At 41.0% G+C, this 20,554-nt stretch overlaps 1 protein-coding gene across 1 annotated transcript; it reads left to right on the top strand.

Annotated features, from left to right (window-relative positions):
- psma3 (proteasome 20S subunit alpha 3) lies at positions 1-18,973 on the top strand. The gene is made up of 11 exons (XM_060934425.1): positions 1-129; positions 2,563-2,645; positions 2,746-2,869; positions 6,818-6,919; positions 7,238-7,311; positions 7,445-7,517; positions 8,671-8,736; positions 9,578-9,624; positions 18,467-18,534; positions 18,608-18,672; positions 18,749-18,973. The coding sequence occupies exons 1-11, from the start codon at positions 109-111 to the stop codon at positions 18,791-18,793; spliced, it is 768 nt and encodes a 255-aa protein (XP_060790408.1). The 5' UTR covers positions 1-108; the 3' UTR covers positions 18,794-18,973.
- Positions 18,974-20,554: the final 1,581 nt, after the last annotated feature.

Raw genomic sequence — 20,554 nt, 5'->3', positions numbered from 1 at the left:
TATTGCGTGACGCATGGTTCAGTCAGGACTCGCCGCTAGCGTTAGCAGATGTTATAGTTAGCTCGGCGGTGTTTTGTGGTGAGCTACAGTGTACAGGCGCAGAGTAAAATGAGTTCTATTGGGACCGGGGTGAGTTTACACGGAATATTTGTTGTGTTTATATTGTATTTGCTTCAGTTTTGAATGTTGAGTGTGTTCAGGTGTGCTGCTTTCACTCTGAGCAGCTCAGTGTGACTGAACCGCTGCCTCAGTGCAGAAAGAAACTTTTTAGCTCTCTTAGCGGTTATAGTAGAGCTTTAATAATAATATTCAGAGAGATTTTTAATGTTAGTTCTGTGTTTCTCGTGAACCCTGGGTTTTATTTTCGTTTGTGCCTCTGCTGAGTCACTGCCTGCTAACAGTGAATGACTAGCTAAACTCCCCGCACTCAGCTCCAGTGACACACAGCTAACCGGCTAACAAAAGTGAAAGTAATCCTCCTTTTCTCAAAAGGCAGATAAAGGTTCGCTGTAACCATAGAATATTTAGTCTCAGTATCTACTGTAGTAGTAGTAAGAATAAAAACATGCAAAAATAACTAGATTTGCATTTCCTGAAAGAAATATTCGTGTTTGCAAAGCTAAAATTGTGTGTGTGTGTGTGTGTGTGTGTGTGTGAGAGAGAGATTCTCTTAAGAATTTAGACACAGAGTTGAAATAGATAGAGAATTAATAATTAAGGATAGAGATAGTGAAATAAATGGGGAAGATAGATAGATAGATAGATAGATAGATAGATAGATGGGGAGAGAGAGAGTGTGTGAGAGAGAGAGGTTATAAAGAGTTTGGACACAAAGAATTTAAGGAGTTGGAAATAGTGAGAGATGGAAAGATAGAGAATGAATAAGGATAGAGAATTGAATAAATGGGGAAGATGGATAGTGTGTGTGTGTGAGGTGGAGTTTAGACACAAAGAATTTAAGAAAGAGTTGGAAATAGTGAGAGATGGAAAGATGGATAGAGAATGAATAAGGATTGAGAGAGAGATAGATGGTGTGTGAGAGAGAGGGGCTATAAAGAGTTTAGACACAAAGAATTTAAGAAAGAGATGGAAAGATAGAGAATGAATAATTAAGGATGGAGAGAAATAAATGGGGAAGATAGATAGAGGGAGGGAGTATATGAGAGAGAGATTATATAAAGAGTTTAGACACAGAATTTAAGAGAGTTGGAAATAGTGAGAGATGGAAAGAGTGAATAATTAAGGATAGAGAGAATTAAATAAATGGAAAAGATAGTGTGTGTGAGAGAGAGGTTCTTAAGAGTTTAGACAAATAATTTAAAAAAGTTGGGAATAGTGAGATGGAAAGATAGATAGAGAATGAAGAATAATTGAGAGATGGAGAAAAAGAAATGAAATAAACGGGGAAGATGGAGAGAGACGGAAAGACCTGCAGCAGTGACCACTGACTGTTGAGTTACAGGATGTTAGTCATGAAGGTTCCACTTTTTATTTCAATAGGACATTTTATTTATCTTATTCTCATTATCTGTAGCCGCTTTATCCTTCTACAGGGTCGCAGGCAAGCTGGAGCCTATCCCAGCTGACTACGGGCGAAAGGCGGGGTACACCCTGGACAAGTCGCCAGGTCATCACAGGGCTGACACATAGACACAGACAACCATTCACATTCACACCTACGCTCAATTTAGAGTCACCAGTTAACCTAACCTGCATGTCTTTGGACTGTGGGGGAAACCGGAGCACCCGGAGGAAACCCACACGGACACGGGGAGAACATGCAAACTCCGCACAGAAAGGCCCTCGCCGGCCACGGGGCTCAAACCCGGACGTTCTTGCTGTGAGGCGACAGCGCTAACCACTACACCACCGTGCCGCCCATTTTTATTTATTTATTTAAACTGGGTTTTTCTTCAACATTGTAAGAGTAAAAATAACAGTTTAAATGTCATTAACAAGACCTACGCAACAAAGTTTGTACAAAGTTCCTACATTAATCAGTTTTTGAATTATTTGCAGAAAATTGGTTAGAAGAAAAAAGGGAATAATAAGAAGTCAAGGAAGAAGAAGCCTTTATTTGTCACATGCACACTCAGGCACAGTGAAATTCATCCTCTGCCTTAACCAATCTGAAGCAGTGAACACGCGCGTGTGCACACCCAGAGCAGTGGGCAGCCACACTACAGTGCCCGGGGAGCAGTTAGGGGTTAGGTACCTTACTCAAGAGCACTTCAGCCCAAGGCCGCCCCATGTTAACCTAACTGCATGTCTTTGGACTATGGGGGAAACCAGAGCACCTGGAGGAAACCCACGTAGACACGGGGAGAACGTGCAAACTCCACATAGAAAGGCCCCCGTTGGCCACTGGGCTCAAAGCCAGAACCTTCTTGCTGTGAGGCGACCATGCTAACCAGAACAATAGAGTGCTTTGCTTTGAAAATACTATAATACTCAATACATGCTCTATGTTTGAGTTAACTTATGAACCATGTACAGTATTTGTTCTGTTTGTTAAGCATTATTAAACCCTTTTTTTTTTTATTTTTATAAACCCCAATCTAGTATGACTTGTCTGCCTCCACTTTTTCGCCGGATGGCAGGGTATTTCAAGTAGAGTATGCCATGAAAGCAGTAGAAAATAGCAGGTAAGTGCTACTGGATGGAAAGCCTTTCCTGCTCACCTTTCTTAACATTTTTATCAGATAAATGTGCAGCATGCTGATTGCCTTTCACTTGTTCCTGCAGCACAGCTATTGGAATCCGCTGCAAAGATGGAGTAGTGTTTGGTGTAGAGAAGTTGGTGCTGTCCAAACTGTACGAAGAGGGCTCCAACAAGCGTATTTTCAACATCGACCGTCATGTTGGCATGGTGCGTGGTTATGTTCATGATCTAAAGGCACTTAGTGCTGTATTTGTTCTGAAACTATCGAGAGGGTAACAGTGGTCGTAGCACAGCTATACATTCACCAGCCACTTTAATAGGAGCACCTGTACCCCTACTCATTCATGCAGTTAGCCAGTCAGCCAATCATGTGGCAGCAAAGCAACATATAAAATCATGTGACCTTGTTGTTTGCATGGTTGTTGGTGCTCTTTATGCATGATTTTCTGCACTCTGTTGCATATTGGTGTGTAGTAGTGGATGTCTTCATTCCTACTACGGCGATCTACTACTTAACTTCTGGCAGTGTGCGCTGCCTCACTTTTAGAGAAGTGCATTTATACCCAAGCGCACAACCTCCAGTCTTGAAAAGTGAAGCCAATGTGGAAGTGCTAAAATCTGCAGTTCCTCGAATGGCCACTTGAGGCTGCCTCCAAAAGCGAGTCAATTCCAACAGACCCCATGTTAGAGAACTGAAGGCAAATTTTTTTTTCATCAAAATTCTATTTCTCTCATTTTATTAACTATAGGAATGCATTTCTGACAGCTGTTTTGTCACTGCTATAGCAAGTTGAGTGTTTGAAATACGCTCTGTAATATATCAGTCCATATGTCAAAGCAATGGCCGTAAACGAGATTCGTTGAGACCTGTGCGAGACATCGTAGGACGGAAGTAAAATGTACAGCGGAAATCAAAGTGACCAGCATCTGCAAATGTTGTCAAAAGACGCACGCTCCCCCTCTTTTGAATGCTGACGTAATCAAGCCGGAAGTTTTGTTTTGATAGCGATCAGGAAAGTTTGAAAAAAGTCGGCAGTAATCGTCATTTAAACTTGTTTTTGTGCAATATTTCGTTTGGAAAACAGTTTTCAAAATGGCAGCACTGACACCTGGCTGACACTTAACGTTTCGAAGTCTCGCACAAGTCTCATGAAGATCGCGCGGATAAGCGACGCCTGCCGTGGACCAAACGAACTAAATTCAACATGGCTAAAAACCGAATAGGCCGATAAGTATAATATTTAATTGCAATTAGTTGCCAATACGAGTCACGATATAAGGTTACTAAAACCGAAAACGTCATTGAATAACATGTTAATTAAAGTGCCATTCCACCATTGGATGCATTCTTTGGCATAAAATACAATATATTTTATGACATGACGAGACAGAGAAATCTTTTAGCTTCAAAATGATATATCAAACATAATTTTTTGACGACAAGTATATTAATTTTGCGACCAAAGTCACCTACCCTTTTAATTTCCGCGCGGTAGTGAAACGTGATGTCATCGGCAGGTTCCCCTTCTTGTGTACCACGTGTCGGTCTATTTTTAGACCAGGAAACCCCCAAAGTGAGAGAGTCATTTCTCCTCGTATATGGGGGCCAAAAAAATTGCGAAAAATTGCGTTAATCTTTCAGTTACCTAGATTTATTGGTATTAGCTAGATTTATTGGTATTATTTTTATCGCGTTCTATCCGCCATTGCTGATATGTGCCACGTCACACGTCACGTGGTACACAAGAAGGGGAACCTGCCGATGACATCACGCGCGGAAATTAAAAGGGTAGGTGACTTTGGTCGCAAAATTAATATACTTGTCGTTGTCAAAAAATTATGTTTGATATATCATTTTGAAGCTAAAAGATTTCTCTATCTAGTGATACTATTTATATATGTTGTCAAAATACATTGTATTTTATGCCAAAGAATACATCCAATGGTGGAATGGCACTTTAAGAAACAAAGCAAGTTTAAAAATGGACTTCAGTTCTCCTTTAACATGTCCAACTGTACAGTGAAAACAAATGTTTACAGCCTGGTACAGAAAACAGTTTAGGTCTCTAGCTAATTTCCTTCTTCATGACAACTGTACAGGGGTAAATTTTTATATAATTCAGGAGTTTAAATTATATTGAGCCATACATTTATGCAGAACTAGGGGCGGAGCTAATTTGAGTGACAGCTGGGCTTGTCATATCGTTAGCCGCTAGCTGGCATTACCGCAGAACGTACCTCAGAATACTTCAGAAATAAATATTTCATGCAGCCTTGTCTATTTTCGTCTGAGAGCTTTTCCATGCAAACACAACTTTTACACACTACTACACCTGTAAGTTACTTTAATTTGCTTCATTAGATTGTACTTACCTTTCAATATTTTTTTTGTAGTCGCTGCCGATGAAGTTTGCGTCTTCCCTTCAGTAAATTAGGCTCAGACTGACAATTTGACAGCTTGAGCGACTAAAAAAAAAATTACATTTTGAAGTTTGACATAGAAATAATATCCATGGTGTGTTCCAGCTGTACTATTTTCCATTTATGGGCTAGCTGGGAGTTAGGCGCTGCCAAGATGGCAATGCTTGTAGCCTCCTTATTTGAGCTTCAAACCCGCTCTTCAGAAACCCTGTGAGTTGTGTTGGAGGCTTTGTCCATTTATTTTTACAGTCTGTGTTTATACCACAGCACTGATTAATTCCTGAATTTGGTCAGGAGGTATAGATTTTTTTTTTTTTGTATAACAGTGCAGCCCTGACAGGTTTATCTCATCTCATTATCTCTAGCCGCTTTATCCTTCTACAGGGTCGCAGGCAAGCTGGAGCCTATCCCAGCTGACTACGGGCGAAAGGCGGGGTACACCCTGGACAAGTCGCCAGGTCATCACAGGGCTGACACATAGACACAGACAACCATTCACACTCACACCTACGGTCAATTTAGAGTCACCAGTCAACCTAACCTGCATGTCTTTGGACTGTGGGGGAAACCGGAGCACCCGGAGGAAACCCACGCGGACACGGGGAGAACATGCAAACTCCACACAGAAAGGCCCTTGCCGGCCCCGGGGCTCGAACCCAGGACCTTCTTGCTGTGAGGCGACAGCGCTAACCACTACACCACCGTGCCACCCTGACAGGTTTATGGACAAGTTAATATTAATGCTGTTCCCAATACGTTGTTGTTTCTATAGTAACAACAACTCGCTCAGGTAAACTTGTATAGCAGACACACTATATGATCAAAGACCTAAAAATGGGGAATGAAAACATTAAATATTTAAGAACAACTTCTTTATTCATCGCACATCTCTGCATTTAATCCATCTCTGAAGCAGTGAACACACCCACAGCAGTGGGCTGCCATACTAACAGCGCCTGGGCACCTCAGCCTAAGGCTGCCCCATGTTAACCTAACCGCATGTCTTTTGGACTGTGGGGGAAACCAGAGTACCCAGAGGAAACCCATGCAGACATGGGGAGAACATGCAAACTCCACACAGAAAGGCCCCTGTCGGGGCGTCATGGCTCAGGTGGCTAAGGTGCCATACCATAAATCCGGGGACCCGGGTTCGATTCCGACCTGAGGTCATTTCCCGATCCCTCCCCGATCTCTCTCCAACTCATTTCCTGTCCTGTCTCTACACTGTCCTATCCAATAAAGGTGAAAAAAAAAATGCCCCCCCCCCCAAAAAAAAGAGAGGCCCCTGTCGGCCGCTGGGCTTGAACCCAGAACCTTCTTGGTATGAGGTGGCAGTGCTAATCATTACACCACCCAGGAAACCCATCTAATCATTATAGTTAAACTTTCCGTAACAAGATGCTTGTTTAACATTTCTGGAAGGAATCTCCAGTGTCAGCACTTTATAACAATCGGAGGTAAAGCTGGAGGGCTTTGCGATTTCTCTGGAACAAGCTGCTGCAAGTGAAGGAATGGGAGTTTATAGCTGATATAATGTTAAGTACTAACAGGAACTAATTTGCAATGTGTTATTTAATAAATAAAAATTGTAATTGTTGGTAAACTGCTATGGAGGAATAAAGCATGTGGCATTCTAGGACATTTTTATTAAGTCTTTCATCTTTGTGACTTGATGTAGGTTTTCTTCAAGTTTAGTGCTTTAGTATGACACGTCACTCCTTGCGCTGTCTTTAGGCTGTTGCAGGGCTGCTTGCAGATGCTAGATCTCTTGCTGAAGTGGCAAGGGAAGAGGCGTCCAACTTCCGTTCCAACTATGGCCATGACATCCCTCTGAAGGTAAGATAGATAATGTGCATCACAGCTTTCAGTCATTATTACTGTGATGTAAAAGGCAGTGCTGTTATTAACATTTCCCAGTATTAGAGTCTCAAATATTAACTTTTTTGCAGTGGTTATAGTTGGGTTGTATAACTTGCATAATGCTTTTAAAGGGAGATGATTATTATTATTATTATTATTATCCAAAAATCCCATACAAACCCCTGCTTTATTCCTTCACATCTTGCACTGTTTAATTTAAAAAAAAAAAAAAAAGGATTGTGCTTTTGGCCATGATTTAATTTCCTCATGACTTCTCTTTCATTTTCCAAAAAGCATCTAGCAGACAGAGTCGCCATGTACGTCCATGCCTACACATTATACAGCGCTGTACGCCCTTTTGGATGCAGGTAGGTAAAATGAATACAAAACAGGGTTATCATGCAACAATATCAATAAAAGTAGTAGACTTTTTTACATTTAAAAAAGTATTGGAGATTTGAAAAGGATACTTTGTGTGGTTCCCCCCCCCCCCCATTCTAGTTTCATCCTTGGCTCTTATGATGAAGATGATGGGTCCCAGCTGTACATGGTGGACCCATCGGGGATTTCATACGTAAGATGGTGTCAGCTTTTCCTCATATGCCTTAAACAGAGTCTGCATAAATTGAGTTTTACAAAATTTATATTATATAGGCAGTGCCTAAAAGCAGAGCTCTTGATGAGTTTGAGCAAAATATTTACAAGGGCACAAAATCAACCTGAACAGAATAATATCGGAGCAGCTGTCGTGCAGTGTAGTGTAGTGTGTTTCACATCGATAAATTGCTGCCTTGTCTTGTGACAGTGACACCAATAATGAGATACACATCACAGTTATGAACACACATTTATTCCTTTCTTTGACACAACATGCCATGTGCCACAAACACCACGACATTTATTATGGTGTGAAACTGCTGGGTGCCTGGTGGACAGCAGTGAACCAGCGCTTTCACTTTATATCATTAGCATATAGTTAAGAACTGATATCGATCCGTGGTAGTTTTAGATTGTCGGCAACTAAGGAAAGATGCTCATAATTGCTATTGAACTAGCCAGTAATTATGTTTACATGAGTGTGCAGAGTAAGAAATCATTAAAGTAAAAAAAGCATACGATGCCTGCTATGAGGGGGAAAAAAATTTCTGTAAAATGTCTCCTCTCCTCTCATTATCTCTAGCCGCTTTATCCTGTTCTACAGGGTCGCAGGCAAGCTGGAGCCTATCCCAGCTGACTACGGGCGAAAGGAGGGGTACACCCTGGACAAGTCGCCAGGTCATCACAGGGCTGACACATAGACACAGACAACCATTCACACTCACATTCACACCTACGCTCAATTTAGAGTCACCAGTTAACCTAACCTGCATGTCTTTGGACTGTGGGGGAAACCGGAGCACCCGGAGGAAACCCACGGGGAGAACATGCAAACTCCGCACAGAGAGGGGCTCGAACCCGGACCTTCTTGCTGTGAGGCGACAGCGCTAACCACTACACCACCGTGCCGCCCCAAAACCCATCTATCTTATGTAAATAAAGATACAGATTTCGTTGTCCGGTGGTCAAGTACGTTGCTTTGCGTTTATGATCGGGTTCCCTGGGGTGGTACACGTACATGCGTAGTATGGTTACAAAAGCCATCAAAAATCAGGTTGATGCATTACCATATTCTCTTAGGTATGGAGCTTTGCTTCAAGTATTAACATTGCGTCCCTGTTTGTTTATAGGGTTACTGGGGCTGCGCCATTGGAAAAGCCAAGCAAGCTGCAAAAACAGAAATTGAGAAACTTCAGGTGGGTTTCCACTGCTTATCAGTGATCATGTGAATCCTAGATCCTTATTCATTAAAGTTGCATGTAAACAAGCACAGAAGTGTAAATGGCAGACAAATTTGCATCCTGTTTCATGAAACTTGTCAAAAATGAGCAGTGATCTGAGCGTGAGTGATTAATCAGCTTCTGCTGCATGAAAACAAGGTCCTGGGCAGCTTTATATGCGAGTAGCTGTGTGAACACACTATAGTTAGGTTTTTTATTCATTTTTAAAAATTTGAATAGGTCAGATTTAAAGATTGATTGATTGATTGATTGATTTATGAATTTAGCTGAGCTGTGTTTCCATATGCACTGTCAGCACTTTATGGTGTTCCTTATAAAGTTGCTTATTATTCAGCTGAGTTAAAGATCTGTGCATATCCCTCTGATTCACATTTACAAATTACATGCTTAGACTAAACTCCATGACCTAAATTTTAGTATGTTTTTGTATGTATAATTTGTGATTAACGTTATTTTTTTTTTATTTGTACTACTCACTCTACAAATTATACCTGACTATCAATATTGATTAATTATGCAACTCCTATTCAAGGATTTTTCAGTTAATTTATGTATAAATTTACACACACACTGACCAGACTCCAATTTGATTGTACAGACTGTAAGGAAACTGATTGTGGAATTTGCGCATACGCATTTTCCGATCAAATATACTGTATGTAACTCTGAGGAATAAGGAACCGTATATGCCAGTATTCCCAGACACAATTAGTTCTTGTTGGAAGTGTGAAATGTTAGATGAAGCTTGTTCACTAGGCTGGCTAATTCCTTTTAAATGTCCTACTTATTTTAACAGATGAAGGAAATGACCTGCCGAGAGCTGGTGAAAGAGGTTGCAAAAATGTAAGTACAATCAATAGTTATGTTAGATAGCCTAAAGGTTTCTCTCTATGAGCTACTTATGCTATCATACAGCACTGTAAAATGAATGCAAACCCTGAAAAAAAATGCAAATATAATGAAACTGCTAAGACATGCTGCACTGTCCTGCAATTTTATTTGTGGTGAGGTTTCATGTGCATATATAACTGTATAAAGGCATTATAACCCCAATTCCAAAAAAGTTGGGATGCTGTATAAACTGTAAATAAAAACAATGTGAAGATTTGCAAGTCATCAAGGATCCCAGACGTCCGCTATTTAGCGGAATTCCGCTATTTTTCTAGCCAAAGTGTTTTTTTTTTTTTAAATCTCTTGTATATCCGTTAAAAATGTTTAAGTAAAATGACCAGCAGAATACGTACTGATTTGGTTTTCTTGTTTAGCGATGTTTTTGTCAGCTTTGTTTGTTCTCGTTGACATTCGGGAACACTCGGAAGTTAAATTGATGTAAATACCGCGAGACTGTACGCGATAGAACGAGAAAACAATATGGCTGCGCCCATTTGCTAGAAAATGTGTTTTAACTCCGTTCGTGCGTTTGTTTCTAATGCGTTGAACTTAATTCAATATGCAGGGCTGTGAAATTTCCACGGATTCTGTCGCGAAAAATATCATCTTCACAAAACGTCTGTTTTTGCATTAAAAATCATTGGGGGGTCTAGTCGGTTTTAATCGCCTTGCACGAGACCGGCGGCTCAATACAGCCGGACTCGCGGAGTTTTATGCCAGCTGAGCGTGGCACACGTCTTGACTGCGAATGACAGAGCTAAAAATAGCTATTGCGTGACCTGGCACCGCGTACATGAATTTTGTACTTAAAGGGTGTAAGATCAGACATAGTTAAGATGCCATCAAAAAGGAAAGCTAAGGAGGTGTTTGAGAGAGATGCAAAGAGGGCTAGAAAAGAACACACACACAGACAGACTGAAGGAAAAGATGAAAAAGAACAAGTTTGCAAAACTGAGAGATGGTGTTAAAGAAAAGAAAATTAAAAGACTTTCATTAGATGCTGTTTGACAGACTATGAACATTTTATAAATAGCTTTAATAGAGGAATACTATAGAACTAATAACTAATAGCCTTACTGAAAGATGAATTGAAAGAAATAGCTGGGAGTGATGCAAAGAGGAATAGAAGGAGCCAGAAGTAAAAGAAAAGATGTAAATAATATATTAGATAAGAAACATTAGTTTTTTAAAAATTTTGCTCTGTAGACAAGTGACATTGTGACAGGTTCTTGGAAAAAGCCAGGACATAATACAAGAATTAAGTGTAATTTGGAAGACAACAGGTATCTCTCACTTAAATATTGAGCATGATTTTTCACAAAGTCATTTTTGAAAGGCTTATCAAAGTTTTTTTTCTTTTATTAACATTTCTTTAACCCTTTGGTGACTGACCCCTTGAACATGGTTCCTCCAGGAACGATGACGTTTCAGTCGTCAAGACAACGGAAAAACTAAAATACAAGAGCATTTTGTTTTGTGCACAAGAGCATTGTGACGTATCTTTCTGTTTTTGTATTTTAGTTCTTCTGTTGTCTTGACAACTGAAAAGTCATAGTTCCTGGAGGAACCATTTTCAAGGGGTCAGTCACCAAAGGGTTAAATTGTTTACACTTTTTACTTTTATTTTGATTGAGATAAAATACATAGGCACTTATTAGATATTTCAAGGTATTTTACATGGATCTTTCATTTTAAGAGAAAACCTGTTGATCGGTATTTTATATGGCAAAATGAAGACCAAGACTAGTCAAATATTTACTTGTTGATCAATTTTTTACTTGCAGGAAATGCTCAGAATGCACCATATAACTCGGATTTCTTATTTACAATTTCACAGCCCTGAATATGTCGTGGAAAAAAAGATATCGTCCATAAAAGAGATAGCGGAACAGTGTCCGGGTTAGAAGAAGTGTATTCTTCAAAGCTACATTTTCATCTAATTTTTATAAATAACAATTTTTTTTGCCACTTATGTCATTGATTACAATATGCCATCAAATAGATACACATTATTGTTACATTCTGTTGCTTTTCTATGTTAAATCTATGTAAAAAATGTGTTCTATAGCATCTTTAAATGTTAAAATCTCAACAGCTTCAGGGGGCTTGCAGCCCCCTTGACCCCTGCTGATAGTTTCTTACATTCCTCTATTTTTTTCAATTACTGCTGGGATCCCTGAGTCATGGAAACCCTGTATTTCATTGAAAATAGTACAAAGACGACATATCAAATGTTGAAAGTGAGTGTTTTTTTTTTTAAATATCTGCTCATTTTGAATTTGATGTCAGCAACATGTTTCAGAAACGTTGGGATGGGTATGTTAACCATTGTGTTGCATCAGCCCTGCTTTTAACGACGCTCTGTAAACGTTTGGGAACTGAGGAGACCAATTGCTGTAGTTTTGAAATAGAAATGTTGTCCCATTCTTGCCTGATATACAGTTTTAGTTGCTCAACTGTTCAGGGTCTCCTTTGTCATATTTTGCGCTTCATAATGTGCCAAATGTTTTAAATGAGAGACGGGTCTGGACTACAGGCAGGCCAGTTTAGCACCCAGACTCTCTCACTACATAGCCATGCAGTTTGGCATCATCTTGCTGAAAGAAGGGAGGCCTGTCTGGATGGCAGCATATTGCTCTGAAACATGTATACATCATTCAGCATTAACGATGCCTTCCCTAGATGTACAAGCTACCCATGTCATGTGCACTAATGCACCCTCATACCATCACAGATGCTGGCTTTTGAACTGTGCACCGATAACAAGCCAGATGGTCCCTCTCCTCTTTAGCCTGGAGGACGTGGTGTCCATGATTTTCTAAAAAGAATTTCTACTTTTGATTCATCAGACCTTAAGACAATTTTCCACTTCGCCTCAGTCCATCATAAAAGAGCTCGGGCCCAGAGGTGGTGGCAGTGTTTCTGGATATTGTTTATATCTGGTTTTAACAGACGATGGTTTTCTGAAGTGTTCCTAAGCCCATACCATAATTTCTACTACAGATACGTGTCTGCTTTTATTGCAGTGTCACTTGAGGGCCTGAAGATCACAAGCATCTGTCAATTTCCAGCCTTGTCTCTTGCAGAGATTTCTCCAGATTCTCTGACTCTTTTAATGTTATGTACCATAGATGATGTGATCCCCCAAATGCTTTACAATTTTACATTGAGAAACGTTATTCTTAAATTGTTGCACTGTTTGCCTATGCAGTCTTTCACAGAGCTGTGAACCCCTCCCCATCTTTACTTCTGAGAGACTCCGGCTCTCTGGGATGCGATTTTTATACCCAATCATGCTACTGACCTGTTGTCAATTAACTTTTTTGAAACGTGTTGCTGATTATAAAATTCAAAATGAGCATATTTTAAAAAAAAAAAAAAGCCCACCTCAGTTTCAACATTTTGATATGTTGTCCTTGTACTATTTTCATGGCATTTTCAATGAAATATAGGGTTTCTGTGATTTTGCAAATTCACATTATTTGTTTTACACAGCAGCCCAACTTTTATGGAATTGGGGTTGTATTTCATTGCTTATAGTCCCTGATATTAGATTGTGATGTATCGTCATGTGCAGCAGATCCCAACCCTGCTCTCATTATTTGTATAAAATTGTCAGTGGCTCCTGGGCCTGGAGTACCCATGCCACTTGGACTTGGGCACAGCACACCTCTGGTGTGATCACTAACTTCCCAAGCACGGAAATCAAACACTATAACGTGTACTTTTTCAATTAATTTGAGAGTATTTGGGCTTCTTGAAAGTCACAGTGTTGCATAATTCATAAATCTGTGAAAGGACGGTGTGCCACTGCACCCAAAATGATTGTTTACATTGTAGCTTATTTGGAGCCATTTTATCATGCTCTGTAGGAGTGCTTCTCTTCAACACAAAGTTGCAGTGTGATAATGCAAGCATACTCGGGCCTGGAATGTTAAACACAGCAGGGGAATGGGGGGAGACGATCGTACTCGAGTGTGGTACAAGGCAACTGTACCTAGTGCGAGTATAGTCTGGCTAACGCAACTTCAAAGCTCTGCGAGCATTGGGCTGGCAAAGATATTAAGCCCAACCATTTCCCAAAGCGCGTGGTTGACCCGCCTCCCTGAAATGCCTGTTTGCTACTGGTCGAAGCCAGAAAAGGCTGTGAGCAAGCTTAAACCAATCACATCACTCTTTCCTCTGACGTATGTGACGCAACGGAAACTGCTTGAGTAACAGGAAGAAGGAGGAGCCAGTCGGGAGCAAGGCGAAAACGTCCTTCCTTTCAATAAATACCTCCAGGGCTGCTCTTTGCTCCGTTTTCAATGAGAACTTCCCGTTGAATGCTTTCAATACAGCATCTACCGCTGTGTCAAAGGCTTGCCGCTGCTCCATGTTCGTAATGTTTCTAGTGAATGAAGCGCTTCCGGTCACAGTTCTACTACGTCACTGCCTTGAACACGCCTCTACCCAGGGCCGTTGGAGATGCTCAAAGTTGATTGGCTCCCGATTTTTCAGGAGCTTGGAAGAGCTGGAGATAGTCTGGCAAGGCAAGCTAAGTTCGCAACAGCCCCCCCGTGTTGCGTCACACTTAGGATGGGCGGGCCCTGGCTAGTGCGAGTACGCCCTTAGCTCCAGGGCAGCATGTATAGGTAATTGTATGGGGCCGAGTAAAATTAAGAATTTTCATGAGTGATTTTGAAAATTGCCCGAGTAAAAACTTCGAAATCATGAGTGAAATTGATCCTTAATTTTACGAGGAACCATACAATTACTTGTTTATAATATTCATGGCCAAATTCATACTTTGGAAGCCATTCAAGTTCACAACATTTGTCATTCACGCTTTCTGAACCAATCCGGGCACAAGACTATCTTGCAGGTTTGAATCAGTTTCTAAAGTGTCTTCATGATGAGAGACAATCGCAATTTTTAACTCGCAGCATTCATATGCCACTAGTCGTTTTTGTCTTTCTGCAGCCCATTTCTTAAACGCAGCCAAAAATTCGTACTTTTTTGGTATTTATTTTTGCTTGCAGCTTTCAATTGGCTTATCATTCCTTCATCAAATATAGCAAAACACAGCATTGCAGTCATCTTGACAATTTTGCTAATTTTTGTAACCGTAACCAAGCAACAAACTAGCCAATAGCATTTCAGAAATGTGGCCCTGTGTTGAGGGGGAAAAAGCCCTCCTTGATGGGGCCAAATTACTCAATTCTGATTGACCAATGTAGTATTACCTCCACCAAGGAGGTTGTTTTCGGTAGCGTTGGTTTGTCTGGTAGCAACATTACGGAAAAAGTTATGAACGGACTGCTCTGAAATTTCTTCCAGAGGTGTGACTGGGCACAAGTAACGATCCATTAAATTTTGGCGGTGATCCGGATCACCGTCTGGATCACGGAATTTTTTTTTAAAGGATTCTTGGCAGAGGTCTGCGCTCTCCGAGTGCTTTTCTAGTAAACTATAAAGGCTGGATCACAAACTACTTCCTATTGAGTGGTGTGCATGCGCTACTTAGGGTATAACACGGTTATACCCTACCATATTTTAAATCTGATGTGTGCAGTATGCCCAATATAACAGTTTCCAATTTGGTCACATAAGTGACTGAATGGGTAGTACCACTTAGGCTTGATGCTTTGTTAAATTGACACATTAACTTGGGACAAGTACAGCATAAATGACCAAGCGGTCACATTAACAGACTTATGTCGGGTGACAAAGTAGACCTTAAAACATTACAGTACTATTTCAGCTTACACAAATAGTATGGAAACTGGAACAAAACATCAGTTCATTCTAGCTGCCCTGAAGGAAACTTCAAGCTTGGTGTTTTTCATAATGGAGAAATAATACAAGCTACAAGTACTGGTGAAAAATGTTAATATTTCAAATTAAGTAATATGGCACTTGCAGCTGTTTATACTAAAGACTGGCACGGCTGCAACTGAGCCACAGGCACAGGGCCTCAGCTAATCACGGCCATGCAAATATTTACTATACCTGTACTCTTGCAAACGTGATGTTGCTTTTATGCAACAGTTGTGTAAACAAGAAATCAAGTAACTGACATTTCAGACAAAATACAGCCAAATAGATTATTTTTGCTCTGCAAATGGTTCCTGAAGAAGCTACATTACATTAACTTTGGCCTGTTGGCTAGCTAGTAGGGATGTGACTTTTGATCAAAAACACTATTCGAAATTCGCTAAAAGATATTCGATTCGAAAATCGACAGAACCCCGCCCGCCCCACCCAAACACGCGCACACATGACAGACAGGGTGAAAGTGGTAACGGTTTAATGAGTCATCAAAAAACAAACTTCCATTCACCTCACATAGCCTACAGTATCAAACAATAATATAGGCTTCCAATTTTATTGTACATTTCTATGCAGCCACGACTATTTTCGTCTGTTGGAAGGAACCGCGGGTGAAACTGCCCGTTTAGGAAACGATAATGAAAGCATTCGAACAGTCAGAGCAGAATAAACTTAAGACATATTTTTGTTCAGAAAAATTAACATGTCGACGTGGTCGGGATGGAGACGGGTACGCAGCCTATTGACAATTAGACCGGCTGCGGAGAACACACGCTCCGATGGCACGGACGTTGCAGGCACACACAGGTAGGCGCTGGCCAACTTTGCCAGGCGAGGGTATTTCTGTTGATTGTCTTTCCACCATGTCATCCGGTCAGTGTGGAGCGGTGGGCATGTATCCTGGCAGTACTGAGTCAATTCAGTCACGCATGTTGCCCTCTCTGTGCTGTAATCCTCGCCAAATATGACGGCAATTGCTGCTGTTAATGGGCCATCCTTTCGGGAATGTTTCGGTTCGCTGGGCCCTTCATGCGATTCCGCCGCCTCTCCGGCCTCTTCATCATCTGCCATGGACAGAAGGTTTCTCACCTCGGCCTGCACTGTGTTTCTCACCTCGTCAGTTGCGAACCTCAGGTGTTTGTGTCTGGGATCCAAAAATGAGGCAATGTATGCGACCTTGCGTGCGCTGCTGGCATTTGACTACCTTTACTGTACGATAGCGGCACCCTCTGGCCGAATTAATGCAACAGAGTATGTTAGGAACAAGGAAACGCCTTTCCGCGCTCTTTTTTTTTTTTAGTGGAATGTAACGTAAGCCAAAACGGCATTCAAAATTACTATTCATTATTCGAACTCGTCACGAATATTCGACTATTCGAAAATCATGTCCCATCCCTACTAGCTAGCACACATTGATTTTGTACAGTCCTGAGAAACTGGCTTCCTTTTTATCTTCATCTGAGTTTAAGTCAATGTTATTCATGAAAAACATTTGCCATGCCTGCTGAGGTCAGTAACTATACTGTAGTAACTTTCAGTGGGACTTGCTAGGATTGGAATTTTGTGGCGAACAAAGATAAGCAGAGCGATACAGTGAAATGCCCCATTAGTTACACCAGATATAAGCACACACTTGGAACACCACTCCTCCAATAAAAACAGTGGACCGGAACTAACTGTTGTATAAAATCACATTTATCCCTTTTCCACTAACAGGGAAACAAATTCCATTCTGGTGCAGAAATTTAGAACTGGTCAGAGCATTGACAAAAATCAGAAGCTGAAAAGTTGGCTCCCAGCTAAAACTAAAATATAGTGGGTTGTTCCAGTGTGAACCATCATTGCATCAGTGGGTATGCCATTAGTTTGGAGAGGAAGCAGAATACAGTAAGGGAGGGTGCAATGGAAAAGGATATATCTACAGGAAAAAAATTGAACGGAAGCATTGGCAATAAAGCTTGCAAGTAATCCGTGCACTCCCAGTTTGCTACTACTGTTAATTTCCGTTGTGCAACGCCCTTCATTCATGACATCCTTGATTACAATGGTTCTGCTAAAAACTGGTAAATCTGGGCTGGTTCACTATCTGGCACAAAGTTCAAAGAATCCTGAACTGAACCAGTTCAAGACCTCCTTTCCTGTTGGTCAAAAAGTGGTAATTGTGGCCAGGGGCACAGATACGTTTTTTGAACTGGGGGGGACAAAGCTGCCAGCAAACCAACCCCACCCCCACCATGTATTGAAATTATGGCAGGGAACGCCAGATTAAACATTAAAACTGCCTTCTGAGCACTGTATCTACAGGCTACCACCGAAAGAAGGAGGCTACCAGAAAGGCATCTCTACTCCGGACGATTTTACTTTCACTACGACATTACTTTGAACAGGCTATCAAAAAATTGCAAGGTGATTATGATAAAGTAAGGCACAGTTTACTTAGTTGTTTTTTCAAAAAACGATGCAATCGTTTTCTGCCTTTTCGGTTTGGCACCCTTCATCATGCCGTGTTGGGGTCCTGAACTAGGAGCTGTCCCCGATATGCCTGTCAAACTTGTGGGTAACCATAGCAACCAAGCTCGAGCTCGCAACCTGTGCAGTCTGCGCAGCTCAACCAACCGAATATCAGTCTTTGTTTTATGTGAGTTGTTGCAACCATGTATGTACTGCTGTGCACCTCAATAAACCGAATGGTAATTAGTCTTGATTTTTCCGTGAGGTTTGCCTTATGCAAAGAGACAGCATAGACGTTTTTTCCTCCCTATAAGTGGGGGGGGGACCGAACGAGGCGGATTTAAATCTGGGTGGGACGAATCCCACCCGTCCCCCCCCCCTATCTGCGCCCGTGATTGTGGCACCCTGAGCTTAACTCTGATCAGATCATGAGGTGCTGATGGGGAAAGCTCACTTCATTCCTTACATTGCAAGAGACAAGGTTTACAAGATCAGTTTCATGTCACTAGAGGAGTCTTTTCTGTTTACACAGCATCTACATTGTACATGATGAGGTGAAGGACAAAGCCTTCGAGTTGGAGCTGAGCTGGGTTGGAGAAGGTACCAAAGATCCATTTATTTTAAAAGTAACAATGCCTCTTGTATCAATGTCTTACTGAATTTTTCATTTTAGTCACAAAAGGCAGGCATGAGCTGGTCCCAAAAGATCTCAAAGAGGAGGCTGAGAAATATGCTAAAGTAAGTCCTTCAGCATTTACGCTTTCTCAGTTGTCTAGTTTTTGCTCATTCCTTAACTTTTTCTTCTTCTTCCCAGGATTCACTGGAAGAAGACGACGACTCTGATGAGGACAATATGTAACCCGCTTGACTCCAATGTTCTGTAACTCTTTACATGCACCTGACGGCTCTCGATTCCTTTTATATGTAACTCTTTACATGCACCTGACGGCTCTCAATTCCTTTTATATATGTTTTCTAGATAATTAAGCTGTAATGTATAAGGTCAGGATTCAATAAATGGGGAAAAGAAATTTAAAAATGGTCTTGTATTAAAGTTGGAACACATTAGAATATATGGACGTGGTTAATATGCTGTTTGTAGAGTAACCCAAAATTGAAGCACCGGATCAGGTCTAAAAGCTACACTGCATCTGTATACAATCTTTACATTATGAACAAACAGAAGTCTGTAGTAATACACTGCAAGGACTTGAACCTTGTGCTGAGTTTCAGCAGCGCCAACCGCCAGTGTAAGGAACTGCAGAGCAGCTGTTTGTCAATTTAAATCAAGTCAGTCATAACATGGATGCATTTTCAGTAAATTCCATGCTTGGCTTCTTAACCCATTGACGCCGGATGCTGCGTCGCGCAACATTGCCCCTAGCGCCGGATGTTGCATAACGCAACATTGCCCCAAATGCTGGTTGCTGCATAACGCAGCATTGTTGATTTGTCATTATTTTCAAGACGCATGCCAGATTTGTTTTTTTTTTTTTTATAAAAATGTTAGTGTTAATGCTGAATGAGCATGAGCCAATAAAAGCAGAGAATTTTCTCTTTTAAATGCAACTTATTTCATGTCTTTGTGCTTCAGAGACTGAGATATTGAATTTTTCATAGGCGTTTTCAATTATTTTTATTTCAGAAAACTCTCAGGCAGATGGGGACCTTTTCTAAAAACTGGCTTAGGCATTTGCAGACGTTTTTTTGCAGGCGTTTCAGGCGTCAATGGGTTAAAATACAGTCCGAGTGCATCTTTAAAGGGGTACCAAATATATATACAGTTGCTGATGTGACAAAGTAACGTATTAAGTATTCTATCATTTATATACTAGAAAACAAGGAAATATCTTGGTAATTGTAAATATAATAGTCGGTATGCTAAACGGCACAAGAGTCGCCATTTTTTAAAAGACCGTGACGTCAGCGCTACCCACTGCACTAGGAGAGAAGCGTGTGATCATGGCGTCAGGCGCATCAAGTGAAAGCGACAGCTCTGTCGAATCATCCCGCAAAAGACACGTCTGGAGGATCGTTATGCTTTCCATCGGTCCTGTTATTACACCCGAAAGCAACACACTGTGGCATTGTGTAGCCGATCACTTACAATTCATCCTACTTTCCGATTCACACGTGCTAGTCCCAACCTCAATGAGCCAACACAACTGGGCACATACATGCGTCATGAGTGTTACGCAGAGAAAATGAACATGCATTCTGATTGGATAAAATTAATATCATGGCGGGCTGTTCAAACTGCGGAAATAGTTTGCTCGAGCTACTTTCAAAACACTAACTTTCCAACCTTAGAACAAAAAACTAAGTCTTGAATAAGGTTCGTTAATGTGTGTATTGTTATATTTACTCTATATATTGCCCTCTGTTCCCCTTTAAACCAGAGGACATTAAATGGGCTGCTGTTATAAAACGAGCAGCACTGAGGTTCATCCTTAACTGGTTACTGTACTTTATGTAGCATATGTAGATTCAGCATCAAAACATTAGTTCTGATTGGGTAAAGGGTTCTGGGATAACTCTGGGTCAGGAAATCACTATTCCGAAACAGGACTGAAGTCAATATACCATACACTCAGTGGCTAACGTACAGGTGTTCCTACTA

The sequence above is a fragment of the Neoarius graeffei genome, chromosome 11 (assembly GCF_027579695.1).
Source record: "Neoarius graeffei isolate fNeoGra1 chromosome 11, fNeoGra1.pri, whole genome shotgun sequence".
Lineage (NCBI taxonomy): Eukaryota > Metazoa > Chordata > Actinopteri > Siluriformes > Ariidae > Neoarius > Neoarius graeffei.
This window is presented reverse-complemented; position numbering and strand designations above follow the sequence as displayed.

What these genes read in the sequence shown, in the direction of transcription:
- psma3 (XM_060934425.1), top strand. Translation starts at nt 109, where the DNA reads ATGAGTTCTATTGGGACCGGG. An exon ending in CAGAAATTGAGAAACTTCAG is followed by an intron (nt 8,737 to 9,577) that starts GTGGGTTTCCAC and finishes TTATTTTAACAG; the next exon opens with ATGAAGGAAATGACCTGCCG. An exon ending in GCTGAGCTGGGTTGGAGAAG is followed by an intron (nt 18,535 to 18,607) that starts GTACCAAAGATC and finishes TTTTCATTTTAG; the next exon opens with TCACAAAAGGCAGGCATGAG.